Source organism: Blennius ocellaris (assembly GCF_963422515.1).
Source record: "Blennius ocellaris genome assembly, chromosome: 23".
NCBI lineage: Eukaryota > Metazoa > Chordata > Actinopteri > Blenniiformes > Blenniidae > Blennius > Blennius ocellaris.
This window is the reverse complement of record NC_137672.1, coordinates 15,036,748-15,047,099: the sequence shown is the minus strand read 5'-3', so window position 1 is coordinate 15,047,099 and position 10,352 is coordinate 15,036,748. Positions and strand designations below refer to the sequence as shown.

Here is a 10,352-nt window from a genome sequence, read left to right as displayed (position 1 = left end):
AAACTCTGGCCTCTCTGCAGCTCTTTCTCATAGTGAATGATGAACAACAGGCACTGATCTGCAGTTATTCTGACAAACAACAGCAGTTTATTAGACGAGAGCTGCGTGGCTGTGATTCTGTGAGCTGCTGTTACCTCGAACTGACTGTTGCTCCCTGGTGCACATTCATACAACTCCAGAGAGGCAGAGGAGAGCAGGGGGGAAGGCTGCGGTTCACTGATATGACTGTTGAGCAGTGGGTCGCGGTGTTATTGTAATCACCACTTTATTTTTCCTCCCCAGCCTGACCTTGCTGCTTCCTCCTTCCCTCGTTCCGCAGCCACGCCTGTCTCACACTTCATGGAGAGGGTTCCTCATCCAAAGTAATAATTGCTAAAAAAAATAATAATAATAAAGTATCTACACTGCAAAACCTGAAACTGAGTAATAATCTCAGATTTATCGTGGGAACCTGTATTGCCCACAAATATACCTTGAACAAGAGGTCAAATCTGATGACTTGATTTTACTTGAGTGGATTGAATTATTTAAGGTGTAGACTGACATTAAAAAGAAAGGTCTCTCTTGAACTATCACAAAGTCACAAATACCGAACTAGTAAACAGTGACCTTTGTTGTGAAACATGAGGTGTAGACCTTTCACAGCTAATTCTCATCCACGTGCTGGACTTTGTCCTGATTGTAGAGGCCCTATGAGTGTACAAGTGAAGCTCTGTGGCAACAGAAACACTACATGACTGGGAACTCAAGCCGAAGGAGGTGAGTTTTCTCTCTTTGATTTCCAACAGAATTATTTTTATATTTATTTCTTGCATCCACTTCATTACTTTCCAATAGTGTGTTGCGCATGGGACAGCATATAAAACAATAACATGAGTTCACTTTGATTTCTTATCAATGTCATTCAACATAACTCATAACATAACTGCCAACAGGCAGCAATAAAAAAAATTTAAAAACTTGGTCTGAAAATAATAAAATGAGCCCATGCTCAGTATCGTAACTACATCTGTGCATTTCAAAAAAGACAATACATATCTACAGCACACCTTAGAAAATCTTTCATACGTTGATGACAGTTGTTGGGTTTTTCATCTGTAAAAGTGCCTTGTAATTTAATAAATGTTTTGCCCAATCAGAAAGCAGGTATTTAAAATCACTTTCATAACAATTGGTCTTTAAACTCCTAGTTTAAAAGCTCACAACTACTGAGGACAACTGCTGTGCATTCACACTGTGTCAAGAAAGATTGGTTTGAGAGAAACATTTGTCCAACTATTTTGCACTTAATTCCCTCAAGATAACTTAACAACCAGTGAAATGGAAAAGCATGTGACCTTCACGACTCTCTGACGACTTTGTTGCCAACGACCCACACATTTACTAATGCTGCTTTCCGGTTGAAAATAAATCCGAGCTGTTGCCACGCTGAAGTGATACAATTGATTTTAAAATTCTGTTATTTGTTTTTAAAAGTCTCAATGGCCTTGCCCCTCGATACCTGTCCGACCTGCTCATGTCGTACTCCCCAGCACGTTCACTCAGGTCAGCTGATCAAGCGTTGCTCTCGGTCCCTCAGACGCATCGTAGACTAAGAGGAGACCGAGCGTTTTCTGTGGTTGGTCCAAAACTGTGGAATGAGCTTCCTCTGTTCATTAGACAGGCTGACTCAATTCATGTTTTTAAATCACATCTTAAAACTCGCATGTTCTCTTTGGCTTTTAACCAGTGTTGAAGTTGACTTTTATTGTTCCAAGTGTATTTTGTGCGGCCACTGTATTGTTGTATTTATAATTGTTTTGTTATGTTGTTGTACAGCACTTTGGTCAACTGAGTTGTTTTTAATAGTGCTTTATAAATAAATTGGATTGGATTGGATTGGATACAAGAACTGCCTCCTTTAGGTTAATATCCTGAGGCTATTTCTTGGGACAGCTTCAAAGACCCAAACATTATTTTTTTAAGATGGCTGTGCAGAATGTGGCATGTCAGCAAGGTGTATTCATATTTTCACAACACTGCTGCAATATTGACTGTGTGTATAAAGTTAAGCAGTTTCAGTGCTCTTCAGTGAAAAGACTTATTGGAGACGTTTGTATTGTTGTCTGGCTTGCAAAGCAGTGATTTATTGAATCCGATGAAATGACATCATGCTAAATTAGGGAATCAAAACATCAAGGGCAACTAGAAAGCAGCATATAAACATTACAATGGGAGGCAGTTTCAACTACACACCCAGGAATTACCAATCCCACCACTATAAATACTGAACTCCAGACTATTTGATTGGATAGACGAGAAGACTATAAAGTCTCGTCCATCCAATCAAATTGATCTGAGACATGTTGAGTGGGATAAACAAGAAGCGAATAATACTATACTAAACTGCTGTGAGTTGAACTAATTTGAGAAGATCAGTTGAGTTAGGAATTACTGTCTGTTCAAAGTTAGCTGACCATTTATGGAACATATTCTGGAGTCTAGAACTTGAAAACTGCACCTACACAAAGATGTCTGTCTGGACCAATGGGGGATGTACAGCATAGAGATTTAAGCATGTCAATTTGCTTGCATTTGTAATCCACCTACATTCAGATTTAATCAATGTATTAATAATCAAGGGTGCTCATGAGTACCATTTGTAAATTAAAAAAGAAGAAATACAGTATATGTAGATAATTTGTTACATTTGGCTCAGAGGTGCCAGACACTGTTCAATTGACGTGCATGGATAATGCTAGCTTTTTGCTTTTTCTTCTAGGAAATGTCCAACACACTCCCTTTATCCCTGACACTGCTCTGCCTGCTGTTGCTGAACCCTCCCTCCTGCAGTGGTGGCAGGATCCTGGTCGTGCCCGTCGACGGCAGCCACTGGATCAACATGGAGGTGATCCTCCGAGAGCTGCACTCAAGAGGCCACGCCATCACGGTGCTGCGCTCCGCCAAGAGCTGGTACATCCCCAGCAACTCCTCGATTTACACGGCCATTAACGTGCCCATGTTGGAAGATGAAACAGACAAGGAACACTATAATAAAGTGCTCCAATATGTTATGCAGTGTCGCCGTTATCCGACTTTCATACGTACGTTTTGCCAGCAGCGCTTGATCACACACATGATGACAGCGGGACACGTGATCCTGGCGAGAGCAGTTACCTCCATGTTAGATGACCCAGTATTTATGAAGAGACTACAAGACGAAAAGTTTGACTTAATGTTAACAGACCCATGTTTGACTATTGGGGTTCTTCTAGGTAGCTACCTCAAGCTGCCCATGGTTTTCAATGTGCGCTGGATTAATTTTGGAGAAGGTCATCTTACTGTCGCTCCCTCACCTGTCTCTTATGTCCCGGTATCAGGAAGTGAACTCCATGACCAGATGGATTTTCCAGAAAGGACCATGAACATGCTACACTATGTCTACAGTGTGTTTCAGCAGTATTATGTAATCAACCCTCCCTATTCAGATATATTCCAGCGACATTTCCCTCCTGGAACTGACTTGCAGTCACTGCAGCTTGCAGCTGACATCTGGCTGCTGCGGACAGACTTCATCTATGAGTTTCCTCGGCCCACCATGCCAAACGTGGTCCACATTGGCGGTTTCCAGTGCAATGAGGTCCAGCCCCTACCTGCCGAGTTGGAAGCCTTCGTGCAGAGCTCTGGGGAGCACGGAGTGGTGGTAATGTCTATCGGGACAATAGTGTCTGCATTACCCCGGGAGACCACAGAAGCCATCGCGGCTGCTTTCGCCGAACTCCCTCAGAAGGTAGTTTGGAGGTTTGTTGGAGAACCGCCCTCATCACTAGGCAATAACACCTTGCTGGTAAAATGGCTCCCTCAGGGCGATCTCCTGGGACACCCCAAGACTCGTCTGTTTGTAGCCCATGGAGGTACCAACGGCATGTATGAGGCCATTTACCACGCCGTTCCGGTTCTGGGTATACCCCTCATTATTGATCAATTTGACAACCTACTCAGGTTGAAGGTGCGTGGTGCAGCTCAGGTGGTAGAGGCCTATTCACTGACCAAAGAGAACTTTCTGGATGCTGTTAAGGATGTTCTTGAGAATGCCTCTTACCGAAACAACATCCAACGTCTCTCCCAGCTACATCGCGACCGACCGATCTCTCCTATGGACAATGCGATCTTCTGGATTGAGTATGTCATCAGGAATGCAGGAGCGCCACATCTCCAGCCTGTAGGTTTTAAGATGCCTTGGTATACCTACTTTTGCCTGGATGTGGCCGCTTTCTTTATGGTCGTGACTGGAACCTTTATCTGGGTTTTAGTCTTTGTCTGCAGGAATTGTTGCTGCCGGAGTTCCAGGAGAAAAATGAAAAAAGAGTAATTCAACCAAAGAGGATTCTTTTTAAGTGCTGCTAAAAGTTTTTTATTTTGTTCTTGGGGGGAAAAAATCATCCAACATGTTTGGAGGTTAAATTCAAGTTCAAACTTCAGGTCCTTAATCGTTTCATAGCAAATGAGATCTGCTCTGATACCAGAGATTTTAAAAGCAGGAAATTATAAACAATAGTTTACTCCAGTGTTTTGGGTAACCTTTCCCAACATTGCCAACCCACCATAATTGTTGTCATGCCTTTGCCTGAAAGAAATGTATTTCTGTTCAAAATAATAAAACTGGTCAACATTTAATCTGACATGCTTATCTATAATGATTGACAATGATCTTTGCCACGTCTGCCTTCTCTCTTTTCTACAGAAAATAAAGGCCTTTCTCCATGTTTGATTTGCTCTGAAATCTTTAATTAGATACAATCAGATCATCGTTTTGACTCATTTGGCTACAGAAAAAATAACTTGTCAACAGGTTTCCATATCAAACTTTTATGCTTAAGCGTTAATTCTGGCATTCATGAGCCTAAAGCCAAACAGCTGCATTAAACCAGTCCGTATAACAGTAGTTGTTCTACTTTTCTATGTTTTACTTCTGTGAACGTGACTGCTGGTTGCTCAAAGTGTAGCAGAATACTGTGCTTTGATAAAAAACAAATTAAGAAAAAAAAAAAAAAAAAAAGCTCACAGGCTTCATTCTCATCTCTCCATGCACAGGCTGTCTGACACGGCAAGATTATATTTGTGCAGAGACAGAGACAGTTTATCAAGCTGCCTCTGCTATGGGACCCTCTCCAGGGACACTTTCCTCTCCAGCCGATGTGTTCAGGTTCAGCGAGACTGACGTGAAAAAAGTCCCGGAGAGCAGATAGTGGGAGTAAAAGCCTCAGAGGACAATTCATTTTGATCAGGAACCCTCTTGGGTCATTAAATAAATCAGATATTTGTGGCATTCAAAGGAAGCTAAGTGAGTGATTGGACCCTCCTCTTTTTGAAACCATGCGGTAAAAATACTGACTAACACCTATTGTCTTTATAGGCCCATTCTTTACTCAAACAATTTGAATTGTGTTTCACTTTTCCTCCTTATCGTGCTTGAGAAAAGGTCTCTGCAGTTAATTCACCACAAAAACTGGATGCAAACCCTAATTGAAATAAACATTGAAAGTAGAATATGTTATTTTGTATTTCATTTATCTCAGAAATGTTGCTTTTACAGAAAAAAAAGACACTTCCAAAGATTCCTATGTTTTTAATCTCATAAATCCAGTTTGACTTAAAAATGAGATGCTACAGGCCTGGAACTACACACACAAGGACATATATATACGTTTAAATCATTGTGGGAGATCTTATCGTTCTCACGTTGACCTTATTCAACCCTAACCTTAGCTTAACTCTGACCCGACAGTCAAATCAAAATGTGTCCTCAACTATTGTTGCATTCATTGTTTTGGCTGCCATTGTTAGCGCCTGATGATAAAGTGACACCATAAGTAAGTGGTCAGTATGTCTATCTTCAACTGGTACATTTGTGAGAAATAGCTCATTTGATGCATGCAAGTCTGCAGCTGACAAGTTTTCTTCGTAAAATAAATGGTCAGCTCAGTGGTTATAAGACCCAGAGTTCAATTCCTCTTTTGAACTCTTAAGTGTATATTTCCTTGGGTAAAAATTAAGTTTGTGAGATCAAGCAATCCTGAAAGCATGCCAGATAATCTTCTCATTGACATGATGCACTCACACAGTCACATCAATAATCAGTTTTCTATCTTTTAGACCTGTTTTATCCAGGTTAGAGCAAGTCTTTCTAAAGCCACACCTCATGGCATGAATACATGCATATGAATATAGGGACTTCCACATTTGTCATAAAAGTATGTACAGTTTATTCTCAGCCTGCGGCCCCATAAGTAAACTGATACAAGCCAATGATATGTATTCACACATCTCCATGCATGACCTATCCCAATTTACTCACCCTAAACAAATATAATTGTGTGCATATACATACATATTGTTTGTTTGTTTTTTTCAGAAATGTTTATGTAAAAAGACCACATAAGGGTTAAAGTGTGTAATGGATCAGAGCCAACAACAAACAATCTAAAGGACATTAGCACACACTATACATCAGTTCCTCCCCTCCCTTGCCTCTCTCCATCCTTAATCATTGTGACTACTACTTGACCGCAATAGAGGGAGGCACAGAAAATAAGAGTATGTTTTTGTTCTGGAGCAGAAAGGCGTTCTCCTGTCTCAGGATGTTGCCTTTAAAGCTGAAGAAGTGGGTTTCCTGCGGAGGAAACGATCACTGAATAGACGAGACTCTGTCGAGACAAATTGTTCCCAGCATTTGGTGAACACAGGTCGCCCTGCCACAGCAGAACTCACGCTGTTTGAGGCAAATCGGTCTCAGTGCTTTGAGGGGGTGAGTAAATATTGTTGGTGTTTTGATTTGCATTTCAATTCCTCATGCACCTGTTGACACTGAAAGTCCTGAATCCATGTGCTTTGCAGGTGCTTGTTTCTGTCGATGGATCCAGGAAACTTCGAAGAGTTAACGGTCTCTATGAGGACACACACTGAGGTTTTCCACGGTGGAATAGATTCATGAGCGTCAAACAATGGACTCAAGATAATCAAATGCATGAAGCTCACAGCAGAAGGGACTTTATTTTAAAAGGCGGAGGTTCTTTGACACTCAGTGCCTGGTTGAGGTCACGTTTTCTCATGTCAGGTGATTGATCACCAGAGACATGTCCAATGACACCTGTGACCTCCCTTTGGACACGGACACATTTGGCCTGACTTGTATGTATGGCCTCATCTTCTCTTTGGGACTCCCCAGCAACCTGCTCTCTCTCTGGGGACTGTACCACCTGGGCCGTTCCGGCGGGGGAGGCTGTCAGCTGGTCTACATCCTCAACCTGCTGCTGTCGGACCTCCTCCAGCTGCTCACGCTGCCACTGTGGATCCTGTACCTCCAAGGGGCGCACCGCTGGCCTTACGGACAGCTCACCTGTGAGCTGGTGGGCTACGTGTTCTACGTGAACGTCTACGCCAGCGTGATGTTCCTGTGCCTGATAGCGCTGGATCGCTGCCTGGCCATCGTGTACCCACTGAGCAGCCGTGGCGTGCGGACCGTCAAAGTGGCGGCCGTGGCGGGTATCGCGGTGTGGACACTGACCTTTCTGTTCTGCCTGAGCGGGCTGCTGCCGTCTGTGTTTGACTCTGAGCGGCTGCTGTGTTTGGAGCAGTACCCCGTCAGCCCCAAACACGCTCACTTCAAGATTGCCACCGTGCTTCTGGGCTTTCTGCTGCCATGTACCATACTTGGGTGAGCTCAAAAAAAAAAAATTTCCTTTGCGTGTATTTTGTTTCTCCACATACAATAAGAGGCTGTTTTACTGCAAGACATTTTTTTAATGTTTTAAGTTTTCCAATGGTATCTATTCAGACTGAAGTGAGGACAACTGTTTAAAAATCCCTTGGTCATATGTTTCCTTGTTTGTGAGTTCAACAAGGAAACCTCAACCTTTCCTATGTTTTATGGATATTGACTATTTTGATATATCTTTTCTAAGAAAGTTCTGCTTTCTTCCTCAGATACACTTCAGCCCACATCGGCGTGACACTGCGGCGATCCCCGTCTGTTTCAGATCAAGAACGCCACAAAATAGTGGGAATCCTCATCGTGATCACCATCAACTTCATCGTCGTGTTCGGACCCTACCACCTCATGGGCGGATACAGATTCGTGTCCCTCCTGTTGACAGACGAGCCGTGTGGATTCGAAAGATCAATTTTCCTCGTCTACCGCCTGTGCTATGGTCTGACCAGCCTCAACACCTTACTCGATCCCCTCTTCTACATCTTCCTGTGCTCCGATGCTCGCCTGGAGCTGCAAAGGTCCCTGCCCTGTTTAGGAAGAGGGCAAACTACCCAGAAGAGCCTGACCCTCAGTACCAGAGCTCACCCACACGCCCAGAGGGAGTGTGAGACAAGACACAGCAGCCTCCTGGCAATATAAGTTTGACTTGACCACAAGTCTGACTCCTGAAGTTCAGTCAGGAACAATTGTGCCACCCAGTGGAAATATGTGTGTTCAGTTTATACACAGTCTAAGCTCTTCCTTTCAATAAATCCACTAATAATGCCAGTGAGTGTTTCCAAACCCTCATCTAAAGAATTATTCTCATACAATTCATAGTTGTTTTTTTGTGATCATCTTTATGCTGAACACTTTTGAATGAACAGACGTCAAGGTGGAATAACTTTGCTTGCAGAAATCCAACAGAAGAAAGATGAGAATCCAGGTTTTAATTTCTGTCAAAACTTCACGAACTTTACGAGCCGATAAGAGCATGAAAGATGTTACTCCCAATATGTATTTATTCTTGTCTTTTCATTGCATGGAAATAAATAATTCATTGTGGAGTAAACCCACTTTTGACTGGTATGTTTACAAATGTAAACCTTTTAGGTTTTTTTTTGTTTTTTTTAAAAGAAGGACTACAAACAATCGGCTTTTTGTCATTATTTTTAAACAGAGCATCAGGACTTCTGAAGCAGTGCAATTTTGCTATATGAGTAGAGTCCATTTGTATGAATCCCCAACTTTCAAACAGATTTCAAATAGTTTTGACTTGTTTTGTATGATTCTCAACTCATAATGCTAATAGATTCTAACTCTTGTTCTTGGTACATCTCAATAAATTCTAAAAAGCTTCTCAAAGTTGTTGCTTTGTTCTTCAAAGAGTCTGCTTGGTTGAAATCCAAAAGAGGAACACCCTTTTTGCAGTAACTTCACACATTCACAAATGCTAAATTCTTTTTGGGTTAGGGTGAGGGCAAATTAATAATAAAAAAAAAAAAAAGTCCTTAAAGTCCTCAAGATCACAGGAGATAATGAGGCACTGCAAAGCAGGAACCGGAACACAGACTGAGAACTCCCCACACAGAAACACAGACGAGCAAACAACCAGAAGACGGCCAATATATACCACAGCCCCCAGGTGAAGACAATTACACACTGAGGCGCAGGTGAAGACATCAGGAAACAGCAATGAGACACGAGGAGGAGAAGTTAAGGAGCCTGAAACCAGAGACAAGAGTCAGAATCTCAAATGTGAACCATGACACATTCCTCAATATCTAGTCGGAGCCTTTCGTATAGCTAAAACGGTAAATAGTAAATGCCCATTTACCAAACAACTATCAACTACTCTCCTCGATGAGCTTTTTATGCTCATATTCTGTTAATATATTTAATGAAAATTAAACAAAAAATAAAAACATATGCATTGCTCTTTGACTACATGCACAAATAGTATTTCGAAACAACTTCTTTATTTCTGTTGCTATTTCTTTTCTCAATCAAATTCTAATTTTATTTCAGATTTTAGCCAGCAAGGGAAACAGCAGTACATGTGTAACGTACTGTGTTTCTCGTCAGATCCGATCTATGAATGGACTCTTTCTGATGGCAGAGTGGTGGAATATTTCCAGAGACGAAGCTCTCGGGTCACATCAGAGTGAGCTTTGTTCTGCTGATCTTCTGATGGTGGGAATCTCTCAAAACAGCTGAAGACAAGTAGAAAGATTACTCCATTCCCCCTCCCTCAAAAAAAAAACACAAAAAAAAAACTGAAGAACGTTCTTTAAAAACCAGCATGTTTAAGAACACAATAACCAATGAGTACAGGTAAATCCAAATTATACTTGAGAGAAATACAAAGACATCCTGAAATATTCACATTGATGCATTTTCCCCAAAATTTGTGCCATCTGAATTTCTATGCATTCGTGTTTTTTTTTGTCCTCAGCCTGTTGTTTCTCGGGATATCCGCTGCATTTCGCATGCATGTTTTCTCAAACTCACCCTCATGGTTTGGCCTTGATAATAACGCTTGTTTACTATCAACATCACTGATCTTTAGTGCCATCTGCTGTTCAGTTTTGGTTCCCAGCTTAGTGTTGAAACTGTACGATAA

General features: G+C 41.8%; 2 protein-coding genes across 2 annotated transcripts; both read left to right on the top strand.

The window, feature by feature from the left end:
- Window positions 1-2,764: 2,764 nt before the first annotated feature.
- Window positions 2,765-4,351, top strand: ugt5g1 (UDP glucuronosyltransferase 5 family, polypeptide G1; the record flags this gene model as incomplete). The annotated part of the gene is made up of 1 exon (XM_080519281.1): window positions 2,765-4,351. The coding sequence occupies one exon, from the start codon at window positions 2,765-2,767 to the stop codon at window positions 4,349-4,351; it is 1,587 nt and encodes a 528-aa protein (XP_080375407.1).
- A 2,322-nt stretch (window positions 4,352-6,673) lies between these two features.
- LOC308147121 (G-protein coupled receptor 4) lies at window positions 6,674-8,967 on the top strand. The gene is made up of 3 exons (XM_080519205.1): window positions 6,674-6,787; window positions 6,877-7,696; window positions 7,966-8,967. Exons 2-3 carry the CDS (start codon window positions 7,116-7,118, stop codon window positions 8,387-8,389), a joined length of 1,005 nt encoding a protein of 334 aa, XP_080375331.1. The 5' UTR covers window positions 6,674-6,787; window positions 6,877-7,115; the 3' UTR covers window positions 8,390-8,967.
- Window positions 8,968-10,352: the final 1,385 nt, after the last annotated feature.